The sequence below is a fragment of the Ascaphus truei genome, chromosome 5, assembly GCF_040206685.1.
Source record: "Ascaphus truei isolate aAscTru1 chromosome 5, aAscTru1.hap1, whole genome shotgun sequence".
Lineage (NCBI taxonomy): Eukaryota > Metazoa > Chordata > Amphibia > Anura > Ascaphidae > Ascaphus > Ascaphus truei.
The window spans coordinates 306,060,028-306,082,072 of NC_134487.1; the positions used below are offsets into that span (position 1 = coordinate 306,060,028).

General features: G+C 41.9%; 1 protein-coding gene across 2 annotated transcripts in view; it reads right to left on the reverse strand.

The window, feature by feature from the left end:
• Positions 1-1,736: 1,736 nt before the first annotated feature.
• BPGM (bisphosphoglycerate mutase) overlaps positions 1,737-22,045 on the reverse strand; it is a 28,330-nt gene continuing 8,021 nt past the window's right edge. The window contains exons 3-4 of one of the 2 annotated variants that reach the window (XM_075603049.1): positions 15,208-15,276; positions 1,737-6,568 (exon numbers count right to left, since the gene is read on the reverse strand). In XM_075603049.1, coding sequence (XP_075459164.1) covers positions 6,390-6,568; positions 15,208-15,276 — 248 coding nt within the window. In that variant the 3' untranslated portion in view covers positions 1,737-6,389. The remainder of the gene's footprint in view (positions 6,569-15,207; positions 15,277-22,045) is intronic. The other variant, XM_075603050.1, reaches the window with a different exon arrangement.

The window sequence follows — 22,045 nt, forward strand, 5'->3', positions numbered from 1 at the left end:
TTTGCCAAAGAGCACAGAGATGATCCACAAGACTTCTGGAGCAATGTTCTCTGACCAGATGACTCAAAGGCACAACTTGTTGGCCTCAATGAGAAATATTATGTTTGGCAAAAAACAAAAATGCATTTGAACAGAAGAACCTCATCCCAACCATCAAACATGGTGATGGGAGTGTGATGGTTTGGGACTGCTTTGCTGCCTCAGGCCCTGGATGACTTCCCATTATTGACACAACCATAAATTTTGCATTGTATCAGCAGATTCTAGAGGAGAATGTCAGGCCATCCATCCGTCTGTGAGCTGAAGCGAAAGTGGTTAATGCAGCAAGGCAATGATCCTAAGCATACAAAAGAATGGCTGCAGAAGAAGAAATCCTGCGTTTTAGAATCGCCTAGTCAAAGTCCGGACCTAAACCCCATCAAAATGTTGTGGCAGAACCTGAAGTGAGCTGTCCATGCAAGGAAGCCCTCAAAGGTCACTGAGCTGAAGCAGTTCTGCAGGAGTGGGCCAAAATTCCTTCAAATGTGAAAAAGTATCATGTTTTTGGTGTAGTATGTTTGATCAGATTATCTTTATCTATTATTAGGACTCAAATTAAGATCTAATAACATTATAGGTTTGAAATAGGATTTTCATCTAAGGGGTTCACAAACTCTCGCCACTGTAGCTAAAACCAGTCCTTTTTTTTTTTTAACCTCTGTGACATGGCAAAGAAACGCCATTGCTGCCATCCTACTGCTAAAGGCAACCTTCAACTGTCTGGCCTTCCCCCGCCTCTTACCTGTCTCCCCTACAATCTATTCTAAATGCTGGTGATAGGATCACTTCACTCTCTCCCAAATCTGTCTCGGCATCACTCCTGCCAAAATCCCTCTCCTGGCTTCTTTTAAACTCTGTATCACTAACAAAATTCTCCTCACTTTTAAGGCTATAAACCTCTGCCCCTCAGCCCTAATATCTCGCTATACACCTGCCCGACTCTTGCATTTTGATGAAGGGTGTCTTCTGTCTATCCCGTTTGCCTCTCCCGTCTAAAACCTCATTCACTATCCTACACCTCTGGAATGTCTTTCCCCTCAATATCCAACTGCACCACCTCTCCACCTTTAAGAACCTTCTTAAAAAACCTATATAAACGAAGCATGAGCAACTCCACTGGATACTATACATCTCTGATGCACTGACCTTATCCCCTTGCAGATGCACTTACCATAACACCATCCTACTGTTAAAAGAGGAAGCATACTGTGGCTGGTTTCCCAATGCTGTATGTTGGAAGAGGAAGTGTATTGTGGCTGGTTTCCCAATGCCGTATGGTGGAAGAGGAAGTGTACTGTGGCTGGTTTCCCAATGCTGTATGGTGGAAGAGGAAGTGTACTGTGGCTGGTAGTCCAATGCCATATATTGGAAGAGGAAGCGTACTGTGGTTGGCTTCCCAATGCCGTATGGTGGAAGAGGAAGTGTACTGTGGCTGGTTTCCCAATGCCATATGGTGGAAGAGGAAGTGTACTGTGGCTGGTTTCCCAATGGTGTATGGTGGAAGAGGAAGTGTACTGTGGCTGGTTTCCCAATGGTGTATGGTGGAAGAGGAAGTGTACTGTGGCTGGTTTACCATCCTTCCAATTGTAAGTAGAGAATGTTTCTCAATTGGGAGATAGTTGACAAGACCAGTGTTTCTTTAGAATTTGCATTTTACGTAAAATGTATTAATACCAATTTTAAAAAAAACGCAACACTTACAGATTAAATTGTTTAATGTAAAATACACATCTCTCATAAAGCTATTAACATTAAACTTAGACTATTTGCAAAAATGTTGGTTTACAAATACCTTCCATGCACAAAATAAAAGATGTAACATGTTCAGATACTTTAAAAGCTTGCAATTCCCAGTAACATCTGCAATACCCTCAGACATGGAAAAGTTACACGTGAAGAGTAACAATAAACCATCAATATAAACACTTTTTATAGTGTAACAAAATAATTTCACTCAAGCTAGCAGTATGCCAAAAATTAGCTCTATACACATCAGGAATATGTCAAATTTCCTCTTAAAAAGGAGAAATCCATGTAGAATCCTACTTTTTTTTTTAATAAATCAGTTCTGTAGTATCAGATAATACTTAGCAGTTGAATTAAAAAAAAACACATGTATTTTTAATGAGTTGATATACTGACCATACTTTGATTTCTAGAGCAGGTTTTTATCACCTCTTCAGCAGTGCAAGATCTTTGCAACACTTTCCTGTTTCTAATTTGCTGCCAATATTCCCAGCAGTTCGTGCTGCAAACTAACACTAGATAATGTTACCTTCATAATACAAGAATACATTGTAGCTGCAGAGTTTCACCGACTGAAGGATTGAAACTAAAAGGCAGCCATTTAGTGAACCCTGGGAAGCAGGATCTTTGTTGATCGATCACAGGGGAAGAAAATGATCGGTAGCTTAGTTAACTTTTTTTTAATATATGCAGCCTTTAATTACATTAGTTTTCAATAATAAAAAAAAAGATTTTAAGTGCTGCTTGGATTGCCTCAATAATAATAATAATAATAATAATAATAAATAATAACAAATCAAAGCCGCACTTAAAAAAATGAAATCCTTGATCATTGTGCAAGTGGTAAGAGAATAAATCAAATTTAGCAACAAAGTTTAAATAGGAAAAGGAGGTTCCACTTGCTGCGTGCCACATTTTAATGCCTCATGTTAAGATTTTAAGCAAATTCATTCAATTGTAATAAAGTACTATTTTGCAAATATCAAAAGCGACACCAATATTCAAATATTGTTTCACAGTTACCCCGTTTCCCTGCATCACATACAGGGCAACACAAGATGTGTTTTGTGGGGTCCTGCAAACGCAAACATACAGGTGTCCATGTACCTGGCAATTTTGGAGCGAAAACCCAACATTTTATTTGTGTGTCTTAGCATCAGTACATGAAGGTACCTGGCTCCAATTTAGCCGTGTGCCCCAGCTTGGGATTTGGGGAGTGTTCTCCAGAGCACATAGAACAATGTTAGTAGCAACTTGTGAGTTTATGGTCCCTATCTAATCAAGTGAGCGCTTCTGCAACGCCGCAGTGTTTTCATACAATAGGTTTGATGTTAATGCATGGTTTACGGGGAATTAGGACACTTTGAACAATCTTAAAATATGGGCATGTCACACTTTCCGCCATTTTCTATGCGCATCAAAAAATGCGATAAGATCGGCGTAAATCTCACAAGCCTGATCTTATTAAAACAACCGCCTTCTATGTGACACATCCAAAAAGCAAAGGAACGAAGCTTTGTACCCAAATCAATTTCACTTTGTGTTGTAACATTGTCTTTCCGAATGTTCTTATAGAAAAAATTAGAATTCTTTCTGCAGGAATCCTACATTTTATTTCAAAGAATTGGAATTCTATTTTTTAATTCAACCTTATACAAGCACGATAGCATTTTCTTTTAATTAATTTAATGGAAATTCGTGTTTTACGGTTTCCCACTAGAAGTAACATTGTTTGTTTACTTTGAATATTCAAAAACACTGAAATTCCAACCCGTGAAATTTAGTCTATAGTTTTGTTTTTTTAAATCTTTGCTTTTCCTAAAAAGTACATGCTAATTTTCTCCTTAAAAAAAAAAAATTACATTTGTACTTTTCCCCCCACAATAAAGTCCCAAAATCATACATTGAAATGCAGCCTACTAAAGTCAGAAATGTATAATAACGCCGTTCACATTGCTTTTATTCTAGTGCCTGGTTTTGCCTTTTAATTATTGCAGGTTCTAAGTGGACTGGTGTTATATCAGACATGTAATAACTCTGCTCCAATTTTCAGGGCTCTGTAAATGAAGTCGTTACTTGGACAACTGAAATATATTTTGAGGGATTGTTAAAACAATATCCACTATTGTGAACTTACTCAGCCACTGTCAAGGAAACTTTGCAACGATGTGTATGCTTTACATGATTTTTACTGCTTGGTATGAGTGAGCACTTCTCATCTCCCCAATGGTGGATGGAGCGAGGTTGGAAATCTATAGAAGACTTTCAGAACTGATATTTAATGAAGTAACACTGCACAAAATATTAATATAGAATACAGAATAGGTTTGCAGAATTGCTAGATGACCATGGAAGCCGTACAAAGAAAAGCGGTCTGTTAATGAAGCCCTAGGCTTGGGATATAGAGGGTTCAGCCGCGCTGAGCCGCGCTCCTGCTCTGCCTCGCCTGCTCAAAATTTAGCCTTTTCCTGTCCTTGCAGGCGAGGCAGTGAGCGCGCTCTGGGGGCGGGGTGGAGGCGGGGGCGGAGGCGTGCCAGGAGGCGGAGCTAGTCCCTCGCTTCCATTGGATGTGAGCGGTCACGTGACCACTCACATCGCTTCCCCGAGCGGCAAATTTGAAACTTGCCTGTCTCGGCAAAGTTTCAGAGCCTCCGCACGCATCAGCGCGCATGCGGAGGGGGAAACTATAGCCGCGCTGATGACAGATGCAGGGGCTTTGTGCATCTGCTCAGCCCGCCTCAGCGAGCTTGAACTTACTATGTCCCAGGCCTCTGAGTAACATCTAATGTCAGCAGGAGAAAATAGGAGCAGAACATTGTTTTGCAGGGTTTCGACCTACACCTATTACAAAAAAAAAAAAAAGTGTGATTTACTTTGGCTGTAACAAAAGATTAATCTGCCAGTAAACAAAAATTGACCTAATAAGTACACTTAAGTAGTGGTTTTTCCAATATAGCTTTAAATCCAAGGGTTCTTTCAAATCAAGATTTTCCTTGAATAGGAAACTGAAATTAGTTCTTAATTGCTACATTTTAACCCTATTGTTATCAGTGTAAGGGCCGTATTTACTAAGTGGTGCAAAGTCCTCAAGCACCTTAGAGTCCATTAAAGTGCTGTTTTGATTGGAAAGCATGTGCTGTAAGGTGCCTAATGGCCGAGTGCCATGGCGCAAAGTCAGACTCACAATAGCCGGTATTGCCCTAAAGAATGAGCCCAAACATGACAAGTCTTGTGGCTCGTGTGGTCTCTACAACGGCCAACGCAGTTTCTACTACCCTGCTTCACAAATAGCTCAGCAAACCCGTGTTAAATAACAATGGCGCCATCAAACAGGTTTCAGGTAAAGCCAACAGGTTTGTTGTCTGGAAGAAACATCTTCCCATTACTTTAGTCTTTGCTTTGGGATGAACCAGAACCTCTGTTGCTCCTCCATGTTTTAGTTTAGTTCCATATTCCAACTAACGGGCCTTTCCGGAGCATAAATCAAAAGGTCTGTATAATAACAATAATAGTTCCAGGTATTAGAAGTGTAAAAACAATGTTTATTAAATGACAAAAAAAACATTGTAATTACAAAGCTCAAATCTTTGCTTGAAAGCCTCTTAAAGAGCCAGGCTGCCAGAACTGCACCACCAATTTTGATGGCAAGTTGATTAAAATTCTTTTTTTAGAATGTAAATTTGTTAAGTCATGAGTGAATATGAAATTTCTAAACCTGTGCGACTCTTCAGAGTACTATAGTAATTGGTTCAGTAGCCGGAATCACCATATATCTCCTAACATGCAAACTTTCCAGCTTAAAATCAGAAATAAAAGTCACTTCCAGCACGCCAACCCCAACCACAAACTGTTTTTTTTTAGCCTGCACTTGATTGCCACAATACTGTTGTCACTAAGGGATCTATTTACTGAAGTGTGATCACCATTACCAATAGCAGGAGGAGGAAGAAGAAAAAAAACCACCACACACAAACTTGTACATCGCAATAAAAATCCCAAAATACAGATTGGCAGCCCTCCCGTAGACTCCAGTGGGTAGTTTCCGTTAGAAAAGAAATTCAAAGCCCAAAGATTTGCAATCGTTGCGCTGTTTATCAAGGCGCATGCAGAAATACAACGTTTCATGTCTCTACAGGTCTTTTATCATGGACGCCACTTCCGAGTGAAAGGCCAGAAACGTATTTCTGCATGCGCCTTAATACACAGCACAAAACATTGCAAACCACAAGAATCTACAAACCGTGGCCAATATTCCCTAAAGGTGCTAAGCTTCCGCACGACCCAGCTGCCATTCCAATTAATGGGAGTCAGGATGTGCTAAAGAGTAGCACCATTTAGTGAATGAGCCAATGTCTAAACAGACGTGCTGTCACCATTATTATTCATTAAACCCCATTTAATGAATACGCTATTAAATCATTACCAGCATTAGTACTCCAGTGAATAAACCACTAATATATATTATATACACATACAAAAGTGTGGGTCAGCGTTTGCCTGACAAATCGGATCCTATTTACATTGCTTTGTACAAATAAAGAAGCGTGTAACAAAGCACCACACGTTCCCTCACAAAGGAACGGGGTAAAACTTCAGGAAGCTCATTATTTATCAGCCGGTTTAACTTTGCCTTGGTCTTCCACTTTCCTGATAGCCGCTTGGATAGCCTGCTGGTCCCCTAAGAATACATGAGGCTTGATTGGATGCAGATTTTCATCAAGTTCAAGGAGCACAGGAACGCCAGTAGGAAGAGAAATATTGATTATGTCGGTGTCAGAGATGCCTGGCAAGAAAAGAAAGTAATTAGATACCTAATTGGGTAAGACAATTTAAAAAAAATAAAAATAAAAACAATGAATTACTTTTTTTTATTTTTTAAGGTTCAGGCTGCGTAACTATTTATTGGCAAACAAACAAAAAAAAAGAACTTGTATCTGGATTTTGTCACAAAAATGCAGTTATGTAAGAAACCAGAATACCAGAGTTGCTATAGGGCAGTCATTTGGGTGATGGAAACATTGGACACGTTCCTGCACGTTAAGAAGCGACCCAAGGCAGTATCTCATTTCTGTTTGCAACTGCAAGATTAGTTATATAACTGCCCAAAACCTAAATGAGTATAGCCCCCTCAGTGACATTAATGGAATGAGTATAGCCCCCTCAGTGACATTAATGGAATGAGTATAGCCCCCTCAGTGACATTAATGGAATGAGTATAGCCACCTCAGTGACATTAATGGAATGAGTATAGCCCCCTCAGTGACATTAATGGAATGAGTATAGCCCCCTCAGTGACATTAATGGAATGAGTATAGCCACCTCAGTGACATTAATGGAATGAGTATAGCCCCCTCAGTGACATTAATGGAATGAGTATAGCCCCCTCAGTGACATTAATGGAATGAGTATAGCCACCTCAGTGACATTAATGGAATGAGTATAGCCCCCTCAGTGACATTAATGGAATGAGTATAGCCACCTCAGTGACATTAATGGAATGAGTATAGCCACCTCAGTGACATTAATGGAATGAGTATAGCCACCTCAGTGACATTAATGGAATGAGTATAGCCCCCTCAGTGACATTAATGGAATGAGTATAGCCACCTCAGTGACATTAATGGAATGAGTATAGCCACCTCAGTGACATTAATGGAATGAGTATAGCCCCCCTCAGTGACATTAATGGAATGAGTATAGCCACCTCAGTGACATTAATGGAATGAGTATAGCCACCTCAGTGACATTAATGGAATGAGTATAGCCCCCTCAGTGACATTAATGGAATGAGTATAGCCACCTCAGTGACATTAATGGAATGAGTATAGCCACCTCAGTGACATTAATGGAATGAGTATAGCCACCTCAGTGACATTAATGGAATGAGTATAGCCACCTCAGTGACATTAATGGAATGAGTATAGCCACCTCAGTGACATTAATGGAATGAGTATAGCCCCCTCAGTGACATTAATGGATCTCACAGAATCATGAGATTAAGCAACGCCATTTTTTTCCTGATGAGATCATTTCTAGTCTGCGTGTAAAGCAGCTCTGTGCTGTGATTGAGTAGAGAAAGTGAGAAAATGCAATTCTTGCTATGTGAACACTACTGCAGGTTAAAATTAAACTAGGGGGATTTTTTTTTTTTTTTTTTTTTTTTTAAAGGTTGGTAACCTGCTTTGTAGGGTATCTTATGAACCTCACTTTGAAGACATATCACATTGGGGGGACTGCATTAGTTTTGGGCCGGGTCCTGAATTTCACCGTGTACTACGGCGACATCGTTGGAGCAGGAGCAGCAGCAACAGACGTCCTGGTGGAGGTGGCAGCAGCCGAAGTCAGTGTTCAGCAGGCGGGAGAAGCAGGAATACAGCACACAGCTGATGCTGGTGGGAGCCAGGAACCATGTGACCACGGCTGAATACGGACTTCGGCTGCTGCCTCCTCCACCAGGGCGCCTGCTGCTGCTCCCAGGTGTCGCCGCAGTCTTCCCCACCAGTCTTCTTCAACTTAGTCGCCGGTATGTTTTGAAGTATTTTCCGCTGCCCTGAAACTACCCGGCGCCGGTTCTGACACGGTGTCTGGGTAATTTCTGGATAGCTGAAGAAGCGTTGGGTAAGCCAGGTACCAGGTAATTACCCGGTACATCACCAGACTGCATCTGTAAAACCTTTGGACGCAGAAAAAGTTTGCGACCCCTTGTGCCACAGACCTGGCTTCCGGATCATGTGATCACGCATATGCCCGCAATCTGTCACGCTGGCAGAAACAGGAAGTCTAAGGCCCGTAATATATTGGGCGCTCTTGCTGCGCGCGCGGCACTTATAATTGGCTGTGGTTAGCCAGCCATTGTATTCTAGGGCCGCGTGCGCGCGCACACGGCAGTGAGTGTGGAGCCAGGCAATAGCGGGGAAGACTCAAAAAGTATGTTGTTTTGCGCCGCTACCGTGTATGTATGTATACAATGTTAATAAATATTTTATTCTTTTACGTGTGTGTGTGTGTGTGTGTGTGTGTGTGTGTGTGTGTGTGTGTGTGTGTGTGTGTGTGTGTGTATATATATATATATATTTTTTTTAATTTTAAAAATATATAATAAAACACACACGCGTGCACTATAGTGTGCGTGGCGTGAACAAGATTCGGCCCTCTGAGGCCTGCCCCAGTCACTACCTGCGTGTGCCTGCAGAAAGCGCGATGCGCAACCACCTTTCCCAAAAGACAAGATTTGTCTTTGGCACGGTGGCGGTCCAGCCAACGAGGGCGAACCAGCCGCGTGAGGTCATGGCCACGCCCCCACCACACCTCCCCAGGGGCCGTAGCCTGGATTTTGCCTTTGCCCCCCTGCACTTCTCGGACCTGCCAAGATGCGCGTCCCATCGCAAGCCCTAGACCACAGATCACGGCTGAAACTGATGCACGCGCCCCCTGGCGCTCTGACGCACGCAATGACTGGTGCCGTAGCTGTCGGGATCAAACGGAATCTGTGATCAGTGACAAACTAGATTAATTGCTCCCCGTTTTCAAAACTATAATAATACAGCATATAAAGAATTAATATGTGTATTACTTTTGATCAAAAGGCGGATGTCAACGTCTAACGCGTTTAATAAAGGTGCGATAGGCCATTTGAACAGTTTCCAAGTAAGTAGTTTCCAAGATTTCATTGGAATTCCACGCTTTAAAATTATTATTATTTTCTATAATTTATTTATATTATTATTATTATTTTCCAATGAAAGTCCAGAACCCCAAACCGGCCCTTAATTGTATGAAGAATGTTTAAACAAACTTAAAAAAAATAAATTAAAAAAAGTTGTGTAATCCTACAAAGGACATCTCAAGTAGCTGGTAAAACATCAATTTAATGACAGCGACAACATAATTCGGTGCCTTCGATGATTCATCTTTTACTTCTTGATGCACTTGTGCAAAATGTATTTTTTATTTTAACTCATCTACAATTAATACCAAGCAAATACCTATTGCTCTATACTTCTATGGCCAACCTCAATTTTACCTTACACAAAAATGGCAATTAAACAAAAAACATCTAACATTTTTTTAAGATGAACAAGCAGTTTAACCATGAAAGAAAAAAGGATTTTAATCATCTTCAAAACATTTGGTTACGGTTCTACATTGAAAGTTGCACAGGCAAAAAAACAAAAAAAAACAAAAAAAAACACTGTTCTACATTTTTAAAGCACCAAAATCAACTACATTTCACATACTGTATTGAACATTATACCCAATTACTAGAATGTTGTAGTAATTCAAAAGTTGTGTTGATTAGGGCAAAGTTAAGTAGCCTTTTACTCCAGATTAATACGAGTACAGTATTCTGGCTCCAAGCCCTTATGTTACTGGCCCTCTGTGCCTTTGGAAGGCCTCTATAGAAGCAGACACTAATGTCAATAGTCTCAGGCATATGACCTGCCGTGCCTTATGTGATCATAAGGCTCTTTAGGATGCATGGACGGACACACCCCTATAGTGACATTACGACATGTATTCAGCAGGATGGGAAGGGAGCACAAACACTTGGAACAGGTTTACACACAGTAAGCTACTCTGAAAATCGCTATTCAATGATTATTCATTAAAACAGTGTATAAAAACAGCTGTATATTAAGTTGGTTACATTGTATGGAAGTGGAGTGGTCAGTCGTTGCTTGGTAAATGTCAGCTAAGTGGTATTGAATGACCCCAGATAGTGTTACACCTCGACCTTTCCTCACATGTTCACGTGCATGTTTCTAGACCGTACAAGATTTCATTTATAGATCAGTTAAATATCAGCAGAGGCAGATCTAAAACCAATACAAAAAGGAGCACTAAAAAGGGCCCATTGCAAGAGCAATTTACCCAAGACCTTAAAAACAAAAATATGCAAGTCAAAGAAGCAATCCAAGAAATATTCTACATGTCTTTTTTAAATAAAAATCAGTTCTGTAGTATTAAATAGCATTATTAATGAGTTTCTTTCTAGAGCAGGTTTCAGCACACTTCCCCAGCAGTGCAAGATCTTTGTAACACTTTTTTTTAATAATGTTGCCGCCAATATTCCCAGCAGTCCGAGGTGTGAGGTGTAAACTGTAACAATAGATAATGTTAATGTAGTAATATAAGAATACATTGTAGCTGCACTGACTGAAGGATTGACATGAAACTGAAAGGCACCCATTTAGTGAACGCTGTTTGCCGATTGATCACAGGATACCAACGCGATCAGCAGGTTAGGTAATTCGTTTGGGGGGGAGAATGTAAAAACGACAGCTTGAACAGCAGCTTTAAAAACGGGTGATGCAAGACAGACAATACAATGAGGCTGTGTAACATGCATCAATTATATCTTTGTTTACAAAAATGTCCTCAGGTGCAGTTCCACTAGGCAGCATATGTAGAGCTGCTATTAATGAAATTGAAAGTTTGTGACATATCTTCTACCACTTCTCATAATCCTTAATATGGTCACATTTTACCATAGCATTGCAAATATATAGACTGCAAACTTACTGATCAAATAACAATTTTTGTTTTTGTTGTGAGATATTTTGGTGCTTAGTCCCAACACCGTAAAGTCTGAAGTGACAATTGCTTCCATAGTCAACTCTATCCTGTCTGCAGGCCATATCCCCAAGACCTAGAAAACTGCTTGGGAGTTGTCCCAATCTTCAAAAGTGGAGCACAAAAACACTGTCTAAAACTACAGGCCAATCTCTCTTCTCCCAATACTATCCAAAGTCATGGAAAAATGTGTCCACTCCCAATTAAGCAATTTCTATACCAAGACAAATTTCCCTAGCCAATTCCAATCTGGCTTTCGCCCCAAACACTCCACGGTAACTACCCTGCTAACAGTTTGCAATGAGATCCAGTGTGGAATGGAACGGGTTCGACTCACTGGTGCAATAATCCTAGATTTTCCAAAAACTTTTGATACTGTTGATCGTGTTATCTTGCTCAACAAACTCCAGTGCTCTGGAATAGGGAAGCATGCTTTCAACTGGTTTCATTCCTAACTATCAGGCAGATCCCAACATGTGTCCATCTCAGGCTCTAACTCCAACCCCCTGGATATCACCCGTGGTGTCCCGCAAGGCTCTGTTCTGGGACCCTACTCTTCTCAGTGTTCATCAATGAGCTTCCTACAGCTTGTAAAGGAGCTTCAATACACATGTATTTTATTTATAAAATATTTAAACCAGGAAGTAATACATTGAGAGTTACCTCTCGTTTTCAAGTATGCAGATGACACAATCCTATATCCACACAGCCATAGACTCTCCGACCTTCAACACATCTGACTTCAATCTGACTTTGAGACATGAAAATTGAATTTCCCAACACAAACTGTTTTTAAACACTGACAAGACTGTAACAATGGTATTTGGGACCAAGGCTACATTTTTAAAGCTTCCAGTGACTGAGCTCCAGATCAGAACCAACGCTAAAAAAAAACCTTACTCCCGTTACTAGTTTTAACTACTTGGGCATATGGTTTGACTCCCATTTAACATTTGGGATGCCCATTTAAACCCTGACATCCAAACTAGGTGTACTTTACAGGAACAAATCCTCCCTAAGCCTGCTGGTCAGAAAGCGCATCGCTCAGCTGATGCCAACGCCAATTATCGACTATGGGGACATAGTATATGGCTCGGCACCTCAAACCCACCGTGGCAAACTTGACACCCTCTACAATTTAATATGCCGTTTTGTTCTCCAATGCAACTACAATACACATCACTGCGAAATGCTCAAAGAACTAGATTGGTCATCACTCGAGTCTAGGCGCAAAGTTCATCTTTCCTGTCTTGCCTTCAAATACTTTCTGGGCAAGCTACCCGCCTATCTGAACAAGCTCCTCACCCCTACCACATGCAGCACTTATCTGAGATCTGACTCAAAGAGACTGTTCATGGTCCCAAGGTTCAGCAAAGTATCCGGCCGCTCCTCCTCCTTCTCCTCTTACCGTGCACCCCAAAACTGGAACAATCTACTGGAGACTCTCACAGCCACCACCAGTTTAAGTTCTTTCAAACCTAAAGCTGTCTCACATTTTAATCTGGTCTGTAACTGTTACATCCACCTATAATATATATCATCTCTAACAGTGCATGCAATGTCTTGTATATAATCTATACCCTGTTCACTTATGTAACCATTTATTTGTAACAATGTATTTGTCATCTTAACTCCATGCCCAGGACATACTTGAAAACGAGAGGTAACAATGTATTACTTCCTGGTAAAACATTTAATAAATAATCCCATAGTTACATTGAGTAGGGCTTTGCTTAGAGATGTACAGCAAACACAAACACCACTTGTGAGCATAGACACAGGTCTCAGACAGGTCAGCAACCTGTCTTTCCCCATTATCTCTTAGCATACAGGGCTTCCACTGCAACCAGGGATTCTGGGAAATTATATGCAAATGAACACAAAGTAAATAGAGATGCAAGAGCGTGCCCAAGTTCAGTATTTTTTTTAAGTTTGGAAACTTGTGCAAAAATCCACATTTAATTTACATTACAGAACACTGAAAGAAAATATTTTGTATACTATCTAGCCTTATCGCTCGATAAGGAGACCCGTATCGATTATTTATGCTGCTGGGGTCCCATTGCATATCCTTGCAATTTATTTAAAATGTTAGAGAAAAAAAAGTTGGCCTACATTGTCCTCAAAAACTTTTGAGTTTGATACATTGCACCATTTTTCAATCACAGCTGCGTCAACAGTAATAAAAAAAAAATTAAAAAATGGGGTGCAGATGGTTATAAAAGATGTAAAGAGGTTTATGCTACCTCAGACCTACAATCTGTAAGTAGATATGTTGATGCAGCAAACAGTGGTGAGGGGAGAACACTTCCACTGGGACAGAAAGTTTGATAAATCTTATTAGAATGTGTGCTGCGTGCAACTCATTCTTCCTACCCAAACTCCCCAAATCACAGGAGCAAAATACCTTCCTGCATTCAGATGGTATGAAAATATCCCAATTGCTCAACAGCTGCCATGATACAAAACCAAAAATGTATAATAAAATCAATGCTGTAAGACTAGTTGCTTAAAAGCAATGCAACCTGGGTGAATATAGTATTCTGTAACCATATTCAAGATACTTTGATACCACAGACGTGCAGTGAAACTAATGACAGTGCTCAAATACAGGTGCACCAAAACACCAGGTCTTAGTCTGGTAGGTGTACTGGGTTCGTTTTAGGACGCGTAACTTCAAAAAGGGATGATGATGGATGACGGTGAATGATTTCTAGATGGCGTAGTCAAACAGGGTTTCCCATCTCGAGGTAGAAAATTTACTTACCCTGTGACCCTGGTGATTTTGGATTCCAGTTAGTTAGTTAGACCAGAGTGTTTTTCACAGGTAAAGGATAGAAAATGTATTTGTTCTTTGACGAAACATCCACCAACTAGGTGTTTGGGCTAGAGCTCTCTTTATGGCTACCGACATTGCAGAGGACCTAGCAAGCAATTTAAGTGTGTCAAAGTAAGCTCTGCAGAGAAAATCTAAAGAATTTTGACATGGTACGGTACGTCCGAATCTTTTGTAGCGAGGTTCTGGTTTCTATTGCTTACTGAATGCAAGAGAATCAGATGTTTATTGTTCTTACCAGGGATGCCGACACCACCATGGGCTTGAGGGAACCTCCTAATGTGGAATACAATCTTTTTGCTGACAGTTTATCCTCGTCTGTAGGATCCCCAAAAGACTGTCGTCCATTGCTTGGTTGCCCTAGTCAGTCTGGAAACTGGCGTCGTCTCTGGGTGGGTTATTCCTATCCTCCTTGTCTGATACATTCCAATTAATTTACTTGTGGAGCCGCCCTTCCGGTACAGATATTGCCATTCCCTGGATATTAAATACCTTATGGACTGGAAAGGATCTAGGTTGATTCACAGAAAATCCAGCCCAAGTGATGTAGATCTCTTTCTTCTGGTAATCCAAAGGTTGTTGCCATTTCCTTGATCAGCTTTTGCACGTTGTCGAGTTTAAAGCTAGAATGCTCCTTTCTAACCTGCTCAGAGTTGTCGAGGCATAGGTCTGACATACTCTTCCTGCGCCAAATCCAAACCAGAGAATTCAGACTCTGCTTCATGAGTTACTGTGCCTGAGATATTTGACTGAAGAGCTTCTTTGGCTTCAAAGACTACAAACAAGTCCAATATGAGATGGTGCTTCAGACTATAGATGAACTCAAGATATTTCCAGAAGATAAATCATGCGTTCTTCGTATTGCCTTAGATTACCTATGGTAAATTTCCATTTGGATATGCAAGGGAGGAATAAGCACCTAATGGAGTCCAAAGGATCCCCACATCGTGCAGCGCAATGAACACCCTCCCATATGCAGTATTAAAATAAGTAGAATTAGAGGGGCAACTTACATGAATGCTGATGTTGGTATGCTGTTCCACACTCTCTCTGTAGTCTGGCAAGACCCAAGCGTGCAGCATCTTTTCAGTGTAAAGATCCAGCATCAGAGGAAAAAACACCATGATCAAGGAGATGACAAATAGAAAGATGTATTGTATCACATGGATGTACAGCACCCATGCGTTTCACGCTTTATCACGCTTTGTATGATATAACCGGTTTACTGAACACGTGACCAAGAATAATACAGAACCACTTAAGCCTCGCAGGGCCGTACCCCTTCACCGTGCCCCCCCAAAATTGTGTCCTCACCCTGGTGGGGTTTACCTTAAAGTACTGGAGGTGCCCATGGGCACCTAAATTCCCCGGTGTCCACAGGAACTAACCCACCCAAATTTGTGAGACAGCGCTGCCCCACTAGAACAGAAGTGTATAGTTGGTGCATGTGTTTGTGAGGTACCTGCCGGGTGCGCCGATGCAGCAAGATGGAATCCACTGATGTTACCCGCGAAGCCTCCGCCTCTACGTTGGATGGTATCCCGCGTGAACGGTGCCACCATGCAGAGCGTCTGTGCTGTAGATGGTGATCTGGTCCAAGACCACGTGATGCCAGGATACAGCTGTGTCCTGTCTGTGTCCCTCACACTGGCACTACAGGGCAGTGTCCCTATCTATGGGCCTGTCCCTGCAGCAACCACAAGCTGGGGGGGGGGGCCTAGCTGGGGCCCAAGGGGGTCTCTGGCATTGTGTGTGCAGGAGTTACTGACACCCTACCCTTCTACTGTCCCAGCTCCTATCACACGCAAAGTATCAATCCTCCTCAGCAGAGGAATCCGTGTCTCCTATTGGCTGCTATGATCCATGTGGTACCTTGCCCTTGTGCATTCTGGGGGTTCTAGTCCCCACAGAGCCCTTTCATGTAATGGACGCCACTCGCACGATTGTACTGCGTATGCGCGAGTCTAAGGACTGTCGCACTATGGAGAAGACTGCACATGCGTGGGGTTGGACCAAGATGGCCACCACAACTATTGGGCCATTGCGCATGCGTGGAACGCACTTCAAGATGGCGGCGCTCTATGTGGTCGGGCTGCCGTGGACCTCCGGCAATCCAGTTGCCTGCCCTGACCCCACCCCCGTAGGCTCCTGCACCTCCCCCATGCTTCCCCCAGCCTCTGCTTCTGTCGCAGCTGCAGCAGGAGGTAGGGGACAACCGGGGGACCAGGGGGGACCCAGGCTAGAAAGGTAAAAACAGCACTCATATATACAGCCTCCATAGGAGTGATGTCACAAGCCAGCGACCCACAAATGGGCTGTCTAAGGCCAGGTCCATAGGGCCTTCGCTTGTGCGGAGGCGCGCGCAGCCGTGACATCACCTGCTTGAAGCGGGGGGTGTTTTTTGTCCATGGTATGCACGCCGTCCTTGGGTGTGTCTAAGGGCATGCCAGTGACGTCACAGAGCTGGTTCGCCATCATTGGGCGAACCGCTCATGTGACCTGTCTGTCGCGCTGAGAGATCAGTTTAACGGATCTCACGCAACGCACCCCCCTCCTGCTTCAGCACGGACGCGAACACAAGGCAGTCTGTTCACTCAGCCGCACGGTCTGCTGTACCATGGCCCCAGACAAACAGAAGTGTGCTCAGAGCGCCACTGCCTCCCTAACCCTGGAGCCAGCTGACCCAGGAAGAAAGAACGAATAAAACACTCAAAGGCAAAGTTATCCACATAAAAGCAGAATACCCAAACAGAAAATGGAACTGCTGAATACTATCAGACATTTCATATTCCTTTAACAAATTATACACAATTTTAACATCATCAAAAAAAAAAAACCACACCTTAAACCCAACTAATACTATCCACTTCAGTAATAAGAGAAGGACAAAAGGAAAGAGAGACCAAGGAACAAGAAAGTGGAGGACAAAAATCTATATAATGCATAACAAAACAAAAAATATTTTATATATATATATATATATATATATATATATATATATATATATATATATATATATATATATATATATATATATATATATATATATATATATATATATATATATATATATATATATATATATATACACACATACATACATACATACACACACACACACACACAGTGTTCGACGAACCTATACATTTGCTCGCCCCGGGCGAGTAGATTTAACATCGTGGCAAGCTCCTATTGGCCCAAGCAGCACACGTGTGGTACTAGGTGGCGAGTAGATTGTTTTGTTAGGCGAGTAGATTTTTGGGTGATTTGTCGACGTGTGTGTGTGTGTGTGTGTATATATATATAAAAAATTAAAAAAAAGTGCAAAAATGAATATAACCCAGAATTTACGGCCACGTCCATGTAATTGCGCACGCCAGCACGAAGAAACTCATTGTTTATGGGAATGTCTATAGCGCGCACGCGTCGGAAAGAGCTAGGCTAGGGGAGATAAAATTACGTGTCTGTAGCACGACGGCGTTTCCCGCAATGAGGTCAAACCAGCTACATGACGTCACGGCCACGCCCAACGGTCGCATCTACCTACAGGACAAAACTCTCCTGCTACAGGCTTGCGTGACGCCCGTGAACACCAACCATGGACGCGGCCTCACTGCTTACATATAGACCAAGTAAAACAACGCGCCAATTCTTCTGGTGTGCATGATACCAGGCAATGGTAGTCAAAGCTACCAGTATAGAACTATTCGAATACAATATTTATATTCAAATCAAGCCCTCTTAGTAACCAATAAAGTCAGAAAGTTCTTTCCTCCTGGGTCAGCTGGTTCCAGGAAGCAGTAGGGAGTGACATTCTGAGCACCCTTCTGTGGGTCGCTTGCTTGTGATTTCACTCCCATGGAGGCTGTGTGTATATAAAAAAAAATGCTGTTTTTACCTTCATACAGTGTCATGGCATCAAACACATAGGTGCGTTTTGTAACCTCTGTTCAGCCATGTGATACAACACTTTTTTCTATTGGAGTCACCTCTTGTTCATGGCGAGTTTTCCTTCCATCATTGTTGTGCTCCTCCGTGCTTTACTCTGAAGCGGGATCCTTAAGACTACCATGGATACTTTGAACTCTAACAGTTTAGCAGGTGCCTCCTGCAGTGCCGCTTGCATGTCTGACAAAGTTTGCTAGGGTGGCGGTACCCTACAGATAGCTCCTACTAGTGCTTAGATTTTCCAGCACATTTCTTTGGTCTGCTCCCAGGGTCTCCCACAGGGGACCTGTCTTGCTACCAGAAGCAGAGAGCCTGCCCCAAGAAACCCACATTCTGAAGCGGGGTACGAGACCGGCCATCGGGGAAACAAAGTGCTGCCAATAGGGTGTTGTGAAGTGCGGCCCATGAATCAACACCCACACCAGAGATAATCGAGACTGGCTGCAAGTTACTGTGGGTGATCCCTTGGCGTAGTACAACTGACCCAAGGCATAGGATGGGCTTATGAAGAAAAATGTCTGTCATACCTTTGGATGGAATGCGCATATCCCTCAGGTTATGCGCGGACATGGGACGGAAGGGAGATTCTATTACATAAACCTATGGTAGAAGTGTGTGATTTATCCTATCCCTACGCAATTGTATCTCTAGCACTGATTAATGCAGATTTCTATGAGTTAATACTAATTTGTATCACTAGTGCAGTTTAATGTAGATTTCTTCTATGCAAGTGAGATGAATAGTTTGTGAATACAGCTTTAATTCTAGTAAAGCAGCGATACCATTTCTTTACACGCAATTTTAGCAATACCAACCTAGAGCGTTGTGCATAGCAGGTGGAGAATTTACATAATGTAGCTATACAAAATTAGAAACAGGTGACCGGAGCCAGGCAAAACTGTAACTTATGAAAGTTAGACAGTCATAAGAACATAAAATAATTAAGATATTAGAGATTACAGCAGGGCTGATTTTACAGGTTTCCTTTACCGGACTGACCAATTACAAAAGGCATCTTAACATCCAAGAGCAAATGTTAAAATCTGACAAAAATAATAGATACTGTTTTGCATTCAGTCAAAAACAAAAAACACGGTTTCCTACATTGCAGTTAAATGTGCAGTGTAATGCTTTGCCGAGTATGGTTTCTGCCCACTGCCGTCACCTGGAGGCTGCTGATTAAAGTTAACCAGTTCTATCGGATCAGAACACAACATGTGAACATGTTTGTGGGAGAGAGAGAACTCGTTGTCCTTCTGAAGATAAAACCCGGGCCTTTTTTTTTCTCCTTTTCTTGAAGCAGTTGCATATGAAACCCCAATTCAATGTCTACAGTCCAACTAATGTACACTTTTATAAAGTATTTTATTTAAAATAAACAAGACTACAGGAGACCTCTAATTCACCTTTCCAGTAAATCATCGTATGGACAGGACAGTACAAGGCATCTTTGTGTACTGACACCCTCATGATTCCCAGTCAGTTCTAACAGAAGTACAGTATTCAGCAAAAACAAAGCCGCCTCAAAATACAATTAAAAAAATTAAATTAAAAAAACGACAAGATTAGTAACCAAGAAAGAAGTTTAGCAGCCATGAGAAATGACACCAAATATAATTCCCAATTACTGCAGTAACAGTGCAAATGTGGAGGCCAACTGGGCTGTTCCATTTATATACATGAGCAGTTTGTGATGAATCCTTAAGATACAATTATTGATTCTCAAAATTTGTTCTGCTCCAACTGAAGGGTTGCAGCAAACCTTTACTCTGTGGATACACAGCAACAAACCTATTTTGTATAATTAAATGTAAAAGTCAGTTTAATGTTGAAGATAAAAAAAAAAAAACCTGTAAGTGAAGTTGTATTCTCTCGGGGTATTAGACATACAATTAGACTGGTTTGTCAGCACTGCTGCTCTGCCGCATGCTAGGAATGTGTACATGGTCTGACTCCAAACTCTTTCAAATGATCACCCAAGCTTAGTCATGTGTTGGGTTATTGGCTAAACCAGACAAAATGATTGATAGCTAACAACCTAACACCCCCCCCCCCCCCACCCACGCCCTTTTAGAAATGCTGCTGTACAAGTTCAATGGGAAACACCAACATGTCTATTTAAGTGCAGTTCATCTCGCAATAACACATCACACTATGCTAATAAGAGGCAAAGCATTCAAAGTACACCTGAATAATAGAATAAAAACCATAATGGGAAAAAATAAAGTCATCTGTACCATCTATTTTTTGGGCAGCGCTGGCACGGGTTTCCAGCCATTTGATAGGTTCAAGGGCCATCACATGAGGCGACAGCCCTTGAAAAGTCAAATTTTGCCAGCTACCAGTTTTCGCAACAGCTTACTATAAGCACACGTGGCAGCGGCAATGCATTTGTTTTCGGGCGACGTCGCATCGCCGGCACTATAAGCGCGGCCTTAGGCTACGGCCCCAGTATTAACTGCTGCACGCGCTTCTGGTGTCTGCGATCTGCAACCAAAACAAGGGACGTGGCCATGACGGGGAGGAGGGGAAAGCGTGGCCATGACAGGGCATATCTGCCCTTCTATTGGCTGCCTACCGAACACAAAATTCTGGTCTTCCCTGCCAGCGTACGCATCACAGCGCTTTGCACGCCCACACTGCCACGTTGGCCTGCCCCATAGAGGGCTGTGCGGCACGCACGCAGTAGCGGCCACTGGGGACCGGCCTTACTGTGCTCATACAGCTTTGGGCTGAATTCACTTTTAGAAAAAAAAAAAAAAAAATATATATATATATATATATATATATATATATATATATATATATATATATATATATATATATATATATATATATATATATATATATATATATATATATATATATATAATTATTATTTTTATATATGAGGAAGATCTGAAGAGTGCGACTATTCCCACGGTACCAAAATATAGACATTGGCAAGCAGTGATTGCCCTCTCCAACAACTAAAAGTCTGATACAGACCAAGGCCCCAGGTCAGAGAAGGAAAATTACTGGTGGGTGCCATGTTGCCTAAAATGGACCCTGGCACCTGCTTTGTGGTGCCAAGTGACCAGCCAGTCACCACCACAGCTGGTCACAGCACAACCGATCCTGGTTTGATGCGCTAGTGAAGCAGGTTCAGGCGCCGTCGGTGACTGTACCACCAGAAGAGTGGGTGGGGGCCACAATGCGGGAGGCAAAGGAGCGCAACTGCTGGTGGAGGAAGCAAGGCGCAGAGCTCCAGCTTTCCATGAGGTCAGGGGGAGAGGTGCGGCAGTGTGCGAATCAGGCACAGCAAAGCTAGGAGAGGGGTTGGGGAGAAATTTTTAGCAGCCAAACTTGTGTGGGGGATGGGAAGAGCCCGGAAGAGCAAACCATCTAGCCTTCTTGCGCTCAAAAGAAATTCCCAAAAACTTCTAGATGGCTCTTAAAGCAGCAGTTCAAATATATATATATATATATATATATATATATTTTTTTTCCATTTAATATCTACATCAATAAAATCTGCACACTGACAAGCGATTAGCTAAGTTGCCGATTGATCCATTCTTCTGTGATCGATCGGAGAAGATTCGGCTCGGGGGTTCACTAAATGGCCATCAGTGCAGCAGGCGAGGACCCAAGATGCAAAGTTCTGTGGGAAAGATCATGTGACCAGGCAGTCACTAGATACAATTGGTGCACTGCTAGAGGGGGCAGGGCTCAAAAAGGGGTGTGCCAGAGCCTGTCTCAGAAGAGGAAGGGGATGTGACTTTGCAAATGGCCGCTATAGAAAAAATAAATAAGTTACACTATAATACGTAAAAATTTTATTTTATTTTTTTAAATGCTTAAATTATTTTTAGTACAGAAATGATTAAAGCTAAAAAAAAAAATGTAAAAAAAAGGTAGCAT